This window comes from Poecilia reticulata, chromosome 11 (genome assembly GCF_904066995.2).
Source record: "Poecilia reticulata chromosome 11, P_reticulata-male-v2, whole genome shotgun sequence".
NCBI classification, from domain to species: domain Eukaryota; kingdom Metazoa; phylum Chordata; class Actinopteri; order Cyprinodontiformes; family Poeciliidae; genus Poecilia; species Poecilia reticulata.
The window spans coordinates 25735210-25752273 of NC_088840.1; the positions used below are offsets into that span (position 1 = coordinate 25735210).

At 39.7% G+C, this 17064-nt stretch overlaps 1 protein-coding gene across 1 annotated transcript in view; it reads right to left on the reverse strand.

Annotated features, from left to right (window-relative positions):
• Positions 1–267: 267 nt before the first annotated feature.
• The window catches only part of LOC103472876 (CCR4-NOT transcription complex subunit 3-like), a 31550-nt gene continuing 14753 nt past the window's right edge, over positions 268–17064 (reverse strand). Inside the window, exons 8-19 of the mRNA XM_081612138.1 lie at positions 15133–15261; positions 14955–15045; positions 14456–14589; positions 12975–13031; positions 11802–12720; positions 10794–10899; positions 10457–10604; positions 6761–6851; positions 6306–6507; positions 4103–4235; positions 3849–3974; positions 268–3325 (exon numbers count right to left, since the gene is read on the reverse strand). Of these exons, the coding sequence (XP_081468264.1) occupies positions 3227–3325; positions 3849–3974; positions 4103–4235; positions 6306–6507; positions 6761–6851; positions 10457–10604; positions 10794–10899; positions 11802–12720; positions 12975–13031; positions 14456–14589; positions 14955–15045; positions 15133–15261 (2235 nt within the window). The 3' untranslated portion in view covers positions 268–3226. The remainder of the gene's footprint in view (positions 3326–3848; positions 3975–4102; positions 4236–6305; positions 6508–6760; positions 6852–10456; positions 10605–10793; positions 10900–11801; positions 12721–12974; positions 13032–14455; positions 14590–14954; positions 15046–15132; positions 15262–17064) is intronic.

Sequence of the window (17064 nt, forward strand, 5' to 3'; positions counted from 1 at the left end):
TGTGAATTTTTTCCTTTTATGGTTTATTCCCAGCAACAAAAATAATTCAGCCATGTAAAGTTTTTTTTTTAAATTTGTAGCACAGTGATTCAAGCAAAAGTAGTCACCTATATTTTTCAGTATGCCTACACATCTATATTAAAAAATGCCTGTAACTTTCTTCCTGCCAACCACTTTTTCCTGGTCACCATGGAAACCTGCAGCTGTATTTTTTCCCACTTTCAACTCAAACATAAATCATGGGGGGGAAAAAAGAACAAGCACAGATTTCTGAAAAGTAATTCTTTATTAATATTTTACAATCCTTTTATCATGGTTATGTCATTATTTACTTTTTCAGCGCCACTTTGCAAGTGTCATTATTCCATGCTGTCTGACGACAACAACAAACGGAAAAAAATGAACGAAACATAAAGGAGAGGTTTAAAGAATGAGAGTCTATTCAACACTTTTGACAAGGAGCAGAAAGAGATTCACATTTGGGTTCGACCTCTCGTCCCGCCCGCTTGTCAAAAATCAGTAAACAAAAAAAGGTTAAAAGCAGGACTGTCAGTCAAGTGAATACGTGTCGGGTTTTGTGTCTCGTCTTTGTGTTTGGCTTTAAAAAACAACAACAAAAAAACAAAAAACAAAAACACACAACCCAAACTCCTGTCCAGAAGTAACTGATCTTTAAAAAGGACGCAGAGCTCCTTCGTCCTTGTGTGTTTTTTTTAAATGATTTTCCTCACTTCTGAAAAAGAAAAAAAAAAAGTAATATACAATCTACCACAACAAATACAAAATATAAAGATGGTTTCTCTTTCAGCAGCTGCTCCAAACATTGGAGAATATTTGTTTATTTTATTAAAAAAGAAAAAATGCTTTTTGTTTGATTTTTTTTTGTGTGAAATGAAAAGGGCCACTGTTGAGTACGAATACAGGCAAACACTTCCCAAATGAGGCCAAAATCAAAACTACGAATTGCTGCTGAAAGGTTGCTCGCTTGTTGTTGTGCTGGCTGATACATTTCCTCATAAAATGGTCAATTGAATACTTCCTGAGAAAAAAAGGAAATATCTACCTGGCATGAAGAAGAAGAAAAAGAGGAAGGGAGGAGTCTGGCCGAGAGAGAAACAAAGAAAGAGGGACAAAAAACGAGGAAGTGGTCCGGGTGTCCAGGATGGTACATGGACTGTTATGTATGTGTGAGTTCATTGTGAATTTAATTGGATCCTTGAGAGTGTAAACATGAAGCAGAGACCTGCAGGACAGAGGAGAAGTGGGCAGCAGTGCTGGTGTTTGTGCTCTTTGGCACATAGAGGAGGAGGAGGAGGAGGAAGGAAAGGAGGAAGCTGGGCCTGAATGAGCAAAACAAACCTGGCTGCTGGAAGCATCCGACACCTGCAACTCTCATCACACCTGCAGCTTTTTATGTTCAAGGATCCTCTCTTGTAATCTGGCTAAATCTAGTCGCGCTGGCAGTTTTTGTTTTCGCTGTTTGAAATCATCAGAAAGCAGGAAACAAGCTTGTGAGTGTTTCCGCGGCGATGATGGGTGTCGTTGGGCTCTTCACTCACAAATTTTCCAATTAGGATTAATTACAAATCGCTCAAATTCATCCCAATTCATCAGAAAATCCAGATATGATGCCGTCTTTTACTCAAATTGCTGCTTTAGTAGAATATGCCCTGAATTCCCTGCAGTAACTTAAATATCGCGCTGTAAGTGCTAATCCAATCTTCATAAAACATCAAGAGCTTCATGTTCATGGCCAAAACAGGAAAAGAAGTGCTCTGCAAATACAACAGAATTGAATAAGATCTGCGTTATATAATCTCACAAAAAATGCAAGTTCATAAAAAATGCGTAAAAAAAAAAAACCAATATTACATCTTAGCTTTTGTTTCAAAAGATTAAAACTTGTCTTTACAGTTCTGGTCTATTAGTTTATGTTCTTAGACGACTTTGATTTGATTTAACTGTGAGATTTTCAAGAAGGAAAACTATTCAGTTGTGTTTTATTTGAAGCACTGTTGTAGATTTGATGAAATATCTTTTCATTATTTACTTGAATTTCATGTTTTTGCCCATGCTTTTAGTTGCTCTCAACCTCTGTTCCTCGAAATGATATTTGTTTTTAGGAATTTATCTGCTCTAAAGGTCGCAGTCAATGAAAAAAGTGTATCCAGGACATTTTTGTCTCGCTGTTTTGGTTCACCTTCTCCTTGTTGGTGTGAAAAACAATCCATGTAAACAGATACCGCTGGAGGAAAGAGACCTGAAGTTGGATTCTATTTCTGTGCATCTGTTTGCGGAGCGTGACATAACGCTGCCCACCAGGTAAGAGTCGGTTACTACCAGCACCTCTCCGGCTGTTTGTCACCCTCCTCCACCACAGGCCTGACGGAAGGAAAAACAGTGCAGGATAATTTTGGACCTCGCAAAAATGCTCTTTGGGCTTTTATAAAGGAACACAACAGAGTTGAGCGAGGCCCGTGGTGCCACCTACGACAAACAGCCACTGGCGCCGGAGCGGCGGCGGTGTTAACGGAAAGGTGAAGTCAGGTTGTTGAGGCGAGAACAAACACTCGAGGGAGCAGCAGGGTGGAATGACAGGATCTAACATTTTGGGTCCAAATTTAACAATTATGAACCTCTTCAATCATCTGAAGAAGTTTTCAGGGCTTAAAATCATGTTTGTTTAAATTGCTTGTGGAAAAAGAAGCAGAAATTTGTTTCTTGCTGCAGCATTTGAAGGCGACTTCCCCAATTCCTTGAATAATTGTGTGTATAAAATCCCTTTGGTCCTGATGGGACTGAGAGAACGTAAAGCCAGCGTAAGAGCATGAAAATAACATAATTCTCTGACAACCCAGACTGATTTTATGTCTGGCTGCTAAAAAAGGACGCAAATAAAAATAATACGATGGAGGGATGGAGGAGAAGAGAAGGAGGAAGGAGATGACAGGGTGGCAGGAATTGTCTCTGTCAGTGTGAGGATAGTAAGGCGGGTTTGGAGGGTCAGGCGGGAGGAAGGGGGCTTCAAATGTGCATTTGCAAACATGGGCACCCCCCCTTCCCCACCCCTACGCTGACCCTCCAGTCTCCTTTCCCCCCAGAGAGCTGAGGTCAAATCCAGGAATGTCAGCAGGCGGATCACCCGTCTTCATTCGTTTGTCTGTCTGTCCATCCGTCTGTCCTCCTCTTACTTTCTCAGCTGTCCGTTCGCCGGTGTCTGTGCGTGTCACTGGAGGTCTCGGTCCTCTAGGTACCGGTACTCAAAGGTGAACCCCTCTTTTTTCCGCTGGCCCCACTTCTCATAGTCGAAATAAATGTATGTTCCCTAAAAAAAAGTAAACATTGGGAAAAGTATTAACATCTGGTGCACCCCAGGGAGCGGTCCTCAGCCCACTTCCAATCTTTATTTACATCTTTCCTCTGAACTGAAGTCAAACCCAAGACACACAGCTGCACATAAAACTAGGGATTTTACAAATCTATTTATTCACCAAATTCTAGAAATAAATATTTCTGAATACTCTGTTCACATTTACATACTTATTCAGACCTGGAAAGTTGCCCCCAGTATCTGTGGGGGTTAGGCGTCACAATCACACACAATTAATTAAAAACACTTCAGACTCTCTCTAAAAATGCTTGTAACTGCCTATTTTAATAGTTTCAACATGAAATATTCCTTATTATGCATTAATGCACAGAGTGGAGAACATTTTCGGACAACCAGAAGATGATTGCTACAGCCAGCCTGCCTTACTTCTGCTCTCCAAGTTTCAGACGATCAGCGCCAAGGACAATAACTGCAGCAGCTGGATTTGATTAGCAGGTGACCATGAATCCAAACTGACCTGCTCATACTCATCAGTGATGGTCTTGGGCTCTTCGTGCCTCTGAAACCACATCATGTACTTTGTGTGGAACCTCCATGACTGCTTCTTCAGGGCCTTGGCTGCCAGATACTGGGCCTTAGTGCCCTGCACACAGCGAGGAAGTAAATCAGGAACGGCTGCAGTGCTCATAGCATTCATCATCATCAGATAACCCAGTTAAATTAGAATTAGAAACTCCTCATTAGAACTGTGTTACATGAACACAGAATTACCTCTAGGTAGTAAAAGATGAAGAACAACGTTTCCGTGGAAAGCCTCTGGTAAAACTCTACAGTGTCGGAATGAGGTGGTGGCATCTGGTGGTGGAAAGGTGGGGTGGGGCAGGGGTTCCTCATCAGGTACTGCCTGCAGCGGCGACAGAGAGTTAGCTCCTCTGTAACAGTGTTGACCAGTCCAACTGACGTGTTGACATACAACACATGTTCATAAAATAATTACTGAAACATTGAAATAAGGGAATTTACTCATTCAATACAAAAATACTTTCTCACACCACAAAAAAACTGCTTTACATGTATTTTAATAGCATACTATTGATTTTTATTATTATTTGGAATGCTCATATATACAATATTTAAAAACAAACCTATTAATTTTTCTAAGTGTAGCACTGCTGGGCCATATAAAGCATCCATGCATTTTTAAAGGCTTTCTAACAGGCAGTGAACTGCAGCACGGCTTTACACACAGATTTTAACCGTTGAACTGTTTCAGAACGTCTTTTCTTCTTATTCCTTTAATGATTTCACACCGTTTAAATGTTTTCTGTGTTTTTCTTAATCTTCTTTATTTTCAGACTAATGCTGTAGTTTGGCCTTCTTTCTTGCCGGTTAATTAACTCTAATTAAAAGAAAATAATGGACCAATTCCAACAGAAATTAATTTGAAGGAATATAATTAATAAGAATATAACTAAGCCAATTTTTTTTTTTGTTATAGAGCAGCAGTGGCATAATGTGGGCGTTTTTTTTTAGGATAATATATATACATTTTTAAGATAAACACATCTAAGTTCAGATCAAATCTGAACCCCAAAGTTTGCCCTCGCTGATTCATTTTAAGCTGCTACGCAAACAGTGCATTTTAAGCCAACTTCTGTATTTTTAGATCCCGTGTGGCGTGAAAAATAACAATCATCATAATCTTTATGGAGTGGTAGCTCTAAATATCTGACTAATGTGAGCTCTTCAACTCAAGCAGCAGAAATTATGGCTGTGAGCAGAAAAATAACGGCGTGAGAGATTAGAAGTGAACCAGACTCAAGAAACAGAAACAGACAGAAACGTTTTCCTGCTGCGACTGTAAAACACAAACAGGTAGTGTTGGAAGAGAGCTGTCGAGTGTTTGGATTTAAATGTCAATTGTAGATGTGTGGGCTGCAGATGCAGCAGCAGCAAACCGGGTTCTGACCGTGAATCTGTGTGCAGGTGTGCAGAGAACATCGGAGCTTCAGAAAACATGAAACGCACTGCTGACAAAGAGTCTCTAAGCTGCTTCATTTGCATAGAAATCAGCTGAATCTTTTTGGCATCACAAGTGTAAAGAGAAATACTTAAAAAAAGATTTTTCATTTTCTTAAGGGAGATTAAAGACCAATATGTGTGCAGGTAGAATGCCAGTTAATGAATTTGAACAATTCTTACAATTTTCTTTCAAAAAATACAAAAAATCCCAGAAAACAAATGCATAATATAGACATATAAAAATATCAATAGATTTTTTATTGTCACTGTATTTAAAAGGGTACAAGTGTGTTGATTTGTATTTTTCATTCAAGCCTAATAAATTATTTAGTGATGTTTGTTTACCTTTAGGTTTGGTTTATTGTTAAGGAAAGCAAGCGAAGCAACATTTATTTGTTTACTAGGTCTTGACTTGGGCTTTCACTGTATAAATAATTTAAAAAGTATCTGTGTCTTTAAAATATTTAAGATCCATGACAACTTTTCTAACAGATTTTCAGAAACTTTCACACGCCTTTAAAATAGACATAAAATAAATCTTGTTGTTAATCCAGAACTGGGTTTTATCTTATTTCAAGTGTAGTAAAGATATTTGCACTGAACCAAAAATACTTGGTAAGAATGTGCTTACACTGTTTACATCCCATTTCCTTTTATTATTATCTTGATTCTCATTCAGACCAGTTATATCCTACATAATATGATGCATTAATAGTTTATTTTGAACATCTAGATGCAATTAACTTCAATTGTTTTCATAAAAAACTAAATCAATTTTAAAAAACACTTAAAGGACACTTTTAGAAGCTCAAAAAGTCGTGGGTTGAACAATAAAATGGCAATGAGTGACTATGAGTCCCACATAGTTAGAGTCTCCGTCCTGTACCCAAACATTTGATCCCTTTTACCTGTAATTATTTCAATAAAAAGAACTGTGAGAAGTTTACTGCACCTGATTCTCTCTGAGTCGGACGGGTGGGGCATGTGCGTCCACGCCGCCTCCTGCATGGCCTGTTGGTAGAGCTGGTCTTTGGAAAGGGGAACTGGCCCCAGTGGACAGACGCCCAGTGATGGGAGGATGCTGACCTCTGACAGGGAGGACTGAGGTGCTGACAGGGCCCCCGAGGGGGCCGTAGTGCTGCTTGAGAAGATGTCTGAGAGGACACAGGAAAAATGAGGGAACGGAAGTGGAGGAGGGGGAAGGAAAAGATGATGCAGCAGGAGGAGAGACAACAAGAGATAAAGTTGAGTCAGGGATGATTATATCAGCTGCAGCCTTTGTTCAGAAGCGGCTGAGAGTGGGAAGGGAGATGACATTTAGTTCCATTAAATCTGCTGCGTTTCTATTCCTGCTCGGTGGTAACCCCTCGGCCCTCCCGTTGCAGCACATGTTGGTGTGAATCCTACCTGAAGTAAGGTGCAGGGAGGACACATCTCCCTCAATCCCTGAGCTGGGCGCTGCTCGCTCGGCCATGGACCTGCTCAGAGGCTCCTGGGGCTGATGAGGACAGACAAGGACACTCATGGGAAAACAGATTATCCTGGATGTGTGTGCAGAGTTGTTGTATCGTTCTGGGCGGAGGAGCGCCAGTTCCCGCTTCACTGATCAGGTTGCCAAGGAAATATGTTAGATTTTACTTCTTGGACTGTTTTGTGGTTGTTGTTTTTTTAACTCTCTTTCTTTCACTCCCCTGGGTTCAGGGGATTATTTCATTACTACAAAATAAGTGTGACCTAGATTTTGAGGACATTTTTATTTGTCCTTGAAATCTGTAATATTCCAAAGCATTGCTTTTATTTTTTAAACCAAATTAGAAATTAAAAATTGCACCCACAGTAGCAACAGGCTATGAACACAAAACATGCACTTATCAGCTCCCCTCCTCCATACTTCACAGTTTGTTCCAAAATTCCAAAACGTTAATTTGCATTAAACCTGAAGTTGTTCTGTCATGATTTCTTTATAGCAAAGCTCTCTCCTTGCAACATTTGTATCTTTCTATTGACTTTACATGCTAACTGTGGTGTGTGGAATCTGAAATTGAAATTTGGGGTCTTTCACAATTTCTCAGTATTGTGCATTCTGATCTTTCATTGAATTTTTTTAGATTTTAACTCCTGAGAAGATTGGTAACTGGTTGTTTTTCTCTATGCAGAAAATTCAACAAAGGACTGTTTGAAACATTTTTAACCACTCTTGATGGCTTATTGTTAATATTTTTCTTAGTTGACATTGTGCAAAACCAGTAAACTGAAAACTTGTGCAGTTAGAGGTGGAAACAATGATGGTGATCAATTAACAATCTGCGTTACCAGTCTGCTACATTCTCTCTTGAACATGTTCCCCTTGATGTAAAAAGGGCGTACTTACTTTTTCAAACATGATATTGCCATTTTGGCTTGAAGTTACTTAAAAAACAATAACAGTGAAAATTGTAGATGTTTTTTGTGCCATTGGTGTTACATTTTTGAGGTGTGCCGATCGATCGGTCACCGATCATAATCGGCCGATTTTCGTGAAAAATTGCATGATCGGTGATCGGCGATCATTACCTCTTGTTGCCGATACCGATCACCTACATCTCATTTCGCTGTCTGTGCAGCTGGTCTTCTCTTTCCTTCAATCTGCGCAAACGCGCAGCAACAAATCCTAAGCCATGTGGATCTATAACGCACTGAGTAAATGGGGAAGTTTGCGTGTTGCGGCGGAAAATTGAAGCAGGTCAAAATGCATCAACACAACGAAGCTAATACGACATAAAAACAATGCCATACTTGACGGAGTTTGGCTACATCGAGGCTCACTGCAGTAAAAAGACATATGGAGGATCAGATGGCAGGTAAAGCAGCGCACAGCTACAAACACTCACCCGGATTAGCATGACGGTCAGAAAGCTAAACAAATAACCCGCAAAATTATTCAAGTCTTCGAGCTGCGATGTAAGACGCTGGTTCTGCTCTCGCTGTTGAACCGCTGCTACGCTACAGGTAGTAATATTTCAGACGGAGCGCCGCTTCTGCTCCACCTGGCAGCGACTCTCACACCGAACCTCTGCTTAAAGCTGCAGCATCTAACTTAAAAACATACATTTTACATACGTATTAAAACTTTCGCTGTCCTAACATGAGACAAATAATCTCTAAAAAAAAAAATCGATCTCCTCCCTGCTCTGCATAATTACTCCGCTCAGTCAGAAACAGCTACTCAGAACTAGCAGTAATCAGCTAGCCGCCATGCTAACAGGAAGTTTTCATTCAGTAACTCTGGATTGTTTATTGTAATGCAGTGGTCCCCAAACTTTTTCCTGTGAGGGCCACATAACTTTTCCCTTCTCTGGTGGGGGGCCGGAGTCAGTTTGTAACAGAAAAAATGTTACACGGTTATCACCTGCAGCTGCCGGAAATTGTTGTGCATTACTCATTGATTTTTACCCAAAAACCGTTAGTGAAACGGTCACTGGGACTGACTAGTATATATTCCACTGAGGGAAAGTAGCTTTAAACTTTCACATAAAGGCTCGTTTTGAAGTATAAGCTGCTACTTACAGGCATTGCTTCGAAGAATTCGACCTGGAATGCGGCGTTCATAACAAACACGTGTGTTCATCTGTTCTACCGCTAGCAAACCACCGTACTGATTAATTAACATAAAAGTCAAGCAGTTCCCCAAAAGTCCAACAGATGGCAGCAATGCGCCATGCAAAACAAAACAACCTCAGTTTACAGGTCACACTTCCTGCTAAAGAGCCCCCTGGTGGTTGAAGAAAAATCCACATATAAACCGGAAAGTACAATATATGAAAAAAAAATCTGAATGCTCTCTGGTATTGTTCAGGGGGCCGGACCAAATGTGGAGGCGGGCCGAATCCGGCCCGCGGGCCGTAGTTTGGGGACCACTGTTGTAACGGAACCTGTATTTGCCTTTGAATGTTAAGTTTTATACTTGAATTTTTTTGCCAATGTTGAGAGGTTTTATTGTGGCTCTTTGTATTATTTAGCCTCTTCAGAGCTTCATATGTTATCAGTCTGTTAAAGATAGTATTACTGATAGCAGTACAATTTGCAGAATGCCTGTTTTGTTTAGTTTTCTTCTTGGAAAAAGTTATTAAAAACAAGTTTTTGTCTAAATTAAGGTGAATTCATGGTTCCTTTTTCCACATATTGTAACCGGTAGTGTTTATGATTAAAAAAAATAATAATAATAATTATGTGATCGGTATCGGTGATCGGCCCTCATGGGTGATCGGTATCGGCAAGAAAAAACCTGATCGGCACATCTCTATTAAATTTACATCCATTTAAAAGCTGGTAAATTTTACATTTCCCAGATTTTTACTAGATTTTGCAGATGAACACACAACTGTGAAAATGTATGTGAATCAGTGCTACACAAAGACATACTGCATTTAAGGAACAATTTTTGTTTTGCATTTGGCTACAGAAAGGCTATTCCAGCTTTTCAAATTCTACCCACAAATACAGCTATAGATAACAGCTTGATGGGAACAAAACTCTACGTTTGCATCCAAGAAGTGCTCCCCAAAGAGAGATACATTTGGATTAGAATGGTGTCTGGTGGGTTTATAAGAACAGTTTGTTGCAACCTCCTTGCAAAAAGTGCCCACAAATCCCATTTCAAGTCAGTTATTAAGGCATGTTTGTTGTCTGTTATAGTTGAATCAAAACACTGGTCATTTCTTGAATTAAGAAATGATTGGAAAGGCAGCCAAAAGGCAGAGAAAAACCTTAAGACTTTTAGAAAACCAGGAGACAACTCTGCTAAATTACTCATATCCGTCGCCTTTTCCACATTTTATCACATTACAGTCTCAAACCTTCCAGAGATCATCATAAAGTGTTGCATAATTGTTAAATGGAAGGAAAATTATACTCTGTTTTAATTTCTTGTTTTTACAATAAATATTGGAATCTTAGTTTGCATTTGTTTTCACACCCTCTTTACTCTTTTATCCTTGAATAAAAGCTTGTGCAAACAAAAACCACCAAGCGTCAGCTAATTAGTGAGACATTTAGAGAACATCGGTGAGCAAAAGATAAGGATGAAGATCAGGAAACACAGCAGACACGCTGTATTCTCCTCACCTTGATGCTTTCGGGTGGCTGTGAGTAGGACAGCGGCCCGTTCTGAAGGCTTCCACCGCTCGTTGTTTTAGCCTCACTGTACGACGCCGGCGATGGGGAGGTGGACGACAAACCCATGGAGCCAAGTAAACTGGGACCAGTGTCCTTACTGGGAAGGAGGAACAGTGGTGCAAGCGATCAAATTTATATATTTCACATGTTGCTCAGCCAATCAGCAATATAAGAATAAAAATAAAAAGCAAATGTAAAAAATTCAAAATAAATAAACAAATATTGAAGATAGGTTAATGGAAAACATTAATTTATTTCCAAAGTTGTTCTTATACTTTAAACTTACAGCTGATTGGCTGAGGAGGTCAGAGATGAGGATTGGCTGCTTTGTGATTGGGTGGCACTGTTGAGGGCGGAGTCTATTGTGCTATCTGCTACTACAGCACTGTGACCTGTAGAGAGAGAGCAAACCATCAAAATGAACTCCGTAGCTTAATAAAATGTCTGACTCTTCACAAATTATCTTTTAGAGACAACAGAAATAATCCTAAATGTTTCAAAATATTTATTTTGGCTCTTTAACACAGTTCAAGAGCCTGTGTTAAAAAAGAAAAACCATTTATAAAGGCCACGATTTTTAACATGAAAAATATTTTGGGAGTCCGCGTTTATTAGTGAGCTTTTTTTAAAGCTGAATGCACTCTGAGGTTAGACAAATTGTCTGCTATGTTTAACTCTTATTCAAACATTTGGCTGATTAGCACTAGTCAGTGTTAGTGTGAAGATTTCGAGTAGCTAAGCTTTTGTAGATGATAGCAGGCCTAAAACATTTTTGCTACTTCGGGGAAATTCAGAGTCTTGAATCTTTACCCCAGTATTTTAATGGATGCTTTGAAAATGGCAAAAAATAAAAATAAAAGAGTTTTGTTGTTCCATCCTGCAGCAGATTAAACCCGATAACCATGCACTATGCAAATCAGGAAAGTATCAAAAACCGTTTCAAAAACATGACTGGGTTGAATCTTTAACAAGATGCCCTTCACTTTCTAACATTTAGACTACTTTCATTTACACTCATGTAAATTATTATAATTTTTATTTTTTCAAATTTCCCAATATACATGGTAAGATAGGAAACTGTGGTGATAGTTTAAGTAAAGCATTTACCAACCAATGAATAGAAACAACAACAACGTCAGGTCAAAAGTCTTGTTTTGTTGTTTTATATTTCATAAAAATGCCCTTAATATATTGGTTTAGTTTCTATTTTCTAATTTACATAAACGCAAATGCCAGAAGAACAGGAGTTATTTACATTTAGATGAACGGACTAGGGTGGAGGTCAGATACTCACTGGTGCTACCGTTCTGCTTCTGTCTGCTCGGCGGTTGACCGGACAGGGATGAGCTTCCTCCTCCGACTCCGCTCCCTGCGGATCCTGAGCTGCCGCCGTTGCTTCCGATAACTCCTATTCCACTTCCAGGAGCTAAGCTCCCGATGGGGCTCTGCGGCCCCAGGGAAGACCCCTGAACCCCCGATTGACCTGAACCCAAGCCCAGAATCCCCGACGCGACGCTCCCCACTATAGAAGCCGTGCCGAGCATGCCTCCCTGCGAGGACGTTGGCCCGCCGACCGCGATGCTGCCGCTACCGATGGCGCCCACCCCGCTGTTGGTCGTTGTGCTGCTGACGCCGCCGAGAGAGCCCAGTAACCCTGAGCTGGACGTGCCCGATGCGGCCGCCTGGGCGTATGGGGTTGGGGTGGAGCTTGAGAGAAGACCCACCATATTGCTTAGGGATGCCGGCATCCCTGACAGGCCGGGGCTGGTAGAGATGGAGCTTTTCCCCAGAGAGGGCCCCAGACTGAGGCCAAGGCTGTTGGAGGTCGTCGTGGGACCCAAAGGCGCCTGGGGCAGGGAGTTCGAAGTCAGGAACCCCTGTGTGCTGGGTGGCGAGGACGCAGACGAGGCGCTGTGGCTGTTGGTGGAGGTGCTGGAGTTGATGGGAGCCGAGGAGCTCGGCGAGTTTTTGACCTGCTGTTGCTGCACCGACGGGTGAGGCGGCTGCTGCGTGGCGTTGCTGTAGCTGCCGGCTAAAGTGTTGGAGAAAAGACCACCCACAGCGCTAAGATGACTGCTTCCAGAGCCACCGATGCCTCCGACCGCAACAGAAACCAGAGAGGATGAGGTGAGCCCAGAGGCGGAAGAAGACGAAGAGGAGGAAGAGGAGGAAGAAGATAATGACGAGGAGGGATTTCCATTCTTCACTGGTGACTGGAGAAGAAACGCAAAGAATTTTGTTTGTTAAATTTGGCTGCACAGATTACAAGATAAGACGGGCAATTAATGAATGCTTTAATTAAAACTGTGCATGGTATCCAAAGCTCAAGAACATAAGTCGTCATAAAAACATGTTAAAATTGTATGAATGAGTTGAAATCTGAGATGTCCATTTATTCTAATTATTTACATTTAAAACCTCAAAAACAACATTTCATCATTTAGTCTACATTGGCGTTTATACCAACCTGACTGACTTCACTGTCCGTCGAACGTCCCCTCTTCTTGTCATCTTCTGAGTTCTCCTGGAAATTGAATCACAATCAGGTTTCAGAAAAGGACTGACATCAGAAACAAACAGCATCACAAATTACATAAAACAAGTAATTTTCAAAATCTCTTGACAGATTTATGGGTGACATTTGTCAGAACAATCAACATCTTTCAAAGTTGAATTGCATTTTTTTAAAGAGTGCATATGGCTGCAAATCAAAATTATTTATGATAAAACTGAAAAAAAAAACTCATTCATTTGCTTGATTTGAACATGCAGTCTCAGTTCTAATAAATATTGAACAATTTTCCTAAAATTTGAAATATGACTTGCTAAAATGTGATAATCTTTTAAAATAGGGAATATTTTCAAAGATGCATTTATTTGACAAAAAGACCAAGTATATTAATTGACTTAGAAGACAAACATTTACACTAGCAGATTTAGAGGAGAATTAATACTTTTTTTCTTACCTTCATTGAAGAAAAAATATAAGAATATATTTTTTATTTATCTACAAAGCACAAAAGTATGAATAAATAAATGAAGATGCTATATTGTGAGAATCGACTGTGAAGCAGTGATACTGGAGTCTACATAGCTGAACCTGTGGAATAAGTACATAATACAAAAAGAAGTGGTCCGAGCATGAAGCCTTGGGGCCTCTCTGGGAGAGACAGGGGATTTTTTTGTTGCAGAATTTTTACACACTTCCCAGTTTTGAGGCCAGTACTATACCAGTCGAAACCAGTTCAGTTTTCTTTTTCTAAACATCTTTTTACATTTGCTAAATACTATGCTAACACTAAAGTGCAATGCTTTAGTGATTAAATGACAAAAAAAGTAAAAACCACTTCTGATTAGTGTAATTTAGAATGAAGCAAACACTCTGCTTCTCTTATAAGTCAATGTTAGTATGTGAAAGAGAAACTTTTGAGATTAAGTTTACATTTTCAAAGAGTAATTGTAGCATCCTGCACACATCTTTCACATTTCCTTTAATCCCAGAAAAAAAAACTCTCCCGATCAGCAGTGCAGAATACCATAACTCCCACTTACATATCAGACTTATAATAACTACTTTTACCCACTGAATGAGTGTAGAAGCAGAAGAGATGATATGAAGCCCATAGAAGAGAATATAAAGAGCAGATGGCAAGGCTCTACAATGGTGCAATTATCTTCCGCACATATTTTAGATACTGATGTGTCTTGATTTGAGCTAAAGGTAATAACTGACTTAATTGTTCATGATTACCATTGTTACATTAAGACATCTTTCAGGTCAATGATGAAACAATCTAAGCCATTCTTTCTTTATACAAATGAATGGATTACAGTTTTTTAACCTCATATTGCTAGAAGATCAAAAACCAGGAAGAACAGAAGTAAGAACAAACAGAAAGGACAAACAATTGATGATGTGCGTGAAATGAAAAGGATCATTTTTCTCACCGTAGTGCAAGTGGCAGGCGAAGGAGGGATTGGTGAGGATGAGGTGGTGGAGGTCGGTGTGCTGCTGGAGTTCTGGAAGATCTCATCCTCCAAGTGCGAGGGTCCTGGTGGGGAGGTGGCGAGTAATTGTTGAGCTGGAAACAGAAAAGACACAAAAGGTTTCAGCCTCTATTGTGAATTTTTAGTCTTTTGTTTATTATTGTAGGTCAAAGTTTGATCTAGACCAATTTAAAACTTGTTGAGCTCAAGGCTAAATATTTATTATAGAGTTCAAGTAATTAAAAGATTTATACACATTCTTATGCTTAAATGAAAAAAAAAGAATATTTATGAGATTGCTTATACTTGTTTAAAGTGACTTTTTTGCAAGATGTCCACTGGAGTACAATACAACCAGGTTAGCACAGGATATCTGTACTTGTTTTGATGTGTAATCAAGATGTTTTCCCCTAAAGGGAAGTCACAATGCTTGTACCAAAAGACTATTTTCTATACGTACGGAATTCATCCAGGTCGAGATCGTCATATAGATAATCGTTCTCCTCAAAGTCTGGATCCTGCGATGACTCTCTGTAGTACTCAACATCATCCTTTGGAGAGAAAGCACAAAAACTTCAGTCTTAGCTAAATATCAAATAATAAAGCTGTGGTGCGTTTCTGTAATTTTTCTGACAAACCTTGATCTTCCTGATGGCATCGACCTGCAGTGAGTCGTTGTCCAGCATTCTCAGTATCGTCTCCAGCATTCGGATGTGATACCGATGCTTCTCAATGAACTTTTTCAGCTCCTCGATCCGGTCCTGCTTCTGTAGGACGACAGGTCAACTTGATCAGCTGTTTTTATCCAGGCACAAAGGTTTTTTTAGCATCATCTTATGAAGGTTTTACATTCCTGTGCAATAAGTTGTGCATTCTCCCACTAAAGTTGTGCATTCCCATGAAATGCTTTTTTAACTAGTCTGTTCATGCGGCATCTTGAATACTCAAAGTCTTTTTGCTACAATATAAGGTTTTTTTTCAAATTTATTGCAAAATAAAAGAAAAATTAAGAGGCTCCATATGTTTAAACTCTTGGCTGCAAGGTGATTTATTTTAAAATATATACATTCTTCCACACAATGCAAAGCTTTATTAATAATTTAACTCCAACAGGAGGGAACAAGAAAGCATTTGAGAATATTAACAACTTCTAAAACAAAAAATAAAAGCGTGTTTAAAGTTTAACGAGTGAAATGTGCAGAAAGGAGATCACGAGTGATTTAAAGCTGTGAGAGCATGAGTGACCGCCATGTGCACTTTTCAGCCTAATGCATCACAAAGCATGCAGGCAGAGTGCCACTTTCTGATTTCAATATTTCATTCTCCAAGTGCTTCACTGTTAATTCACACATCCTCTGAAGGTTGGAGAACACTCAAATGTTTAATTGTCCTAATTTGCCCCCAGTGTCTATTTGGACAGAATGCAACGCGTGGGCTCTGTGTGCAAAACAAAAACCGGCTAAATGGATATTATTAAAACACAAAAGCTCTTAAAAGACACTAAGGGGTGTTTGTTATTAGGCTGCATGGAGGAGGTAAGCAAAACCAAACTTCCTAACACATTTCATCTAAGCATGGAAATGGCACAGACATTGTTTATTTTTTTAGGACAATGTTTGAGAATGAATTCAAAAATTCATTATTAATTTGATTTATTATTCTAAATCTAGGTCAAAATCTATTTAACAAACTGAAACAAATGGACAGATGGAAAATTTAGACAATGGGACACTGCATCAAGTCTTGAAATAAATATATTTTTCCATATTCTTTTTTCCTCTTATCAATTCCACCCTGCAGAACTTCCAGACTCTGAAAATGAACAGGAACCGTGGACTCAAACCGTAGACTCAAACTACATATGTTTCAGCAAGGCATATGTGAACACTTAAAGGTCACTTCTAACAAACAAAATAACCTTTCTGAAATACTTGAAGACAGCCGAAGGCTAGTAATTTACACACAGTGAGGGAGATGCACCTTCTACCCTCTAAAAATAGGATCATAATCCTAAAAAAAAATGAGACGCAACGTTAAAAAGTCCTCAAAATCAAAAGGATATGTTTTGGCTGAGGAGTGCTTTAATGCATGTTTAAGTACCGTATTTTCCGCACTATAAGGCGCACCTAAAAATCTTCAATTTCCTCAAAAGCCGACAGTGCGCCTTATAATCCGGTGCGCCTTATATATGGACCAATATTGAGCCACAACAGGTCTAGTAACTACAGTAAGCAGCCGCCCACTTCATTTTCCCCCGTAGAAGAAGTGCGCGGTGCATGCTGGGATAGTTGTCAGAACGTTGGTTTGTTAATAAAGTTTGATAATACATTTAAAGCCAGGGGGTGGAGGGGCAGGGGAAGAGAGACAGAGACTGCGGTGTGTCGGTTGGTCTGCGTTACCCAGAAAGCAGTTGGGCACAATATCGCAACACCAACACCCTGAGTGAAACAATGACTGGGGCAGCCTACTATATAAAGCACTCAGGGACCATTTCTTTACAAATGTAGATGTGTAATAACAGAGTACGGAACAATTTGGCAACCCAAACTTTAGCGCCTATTCTATGCGCC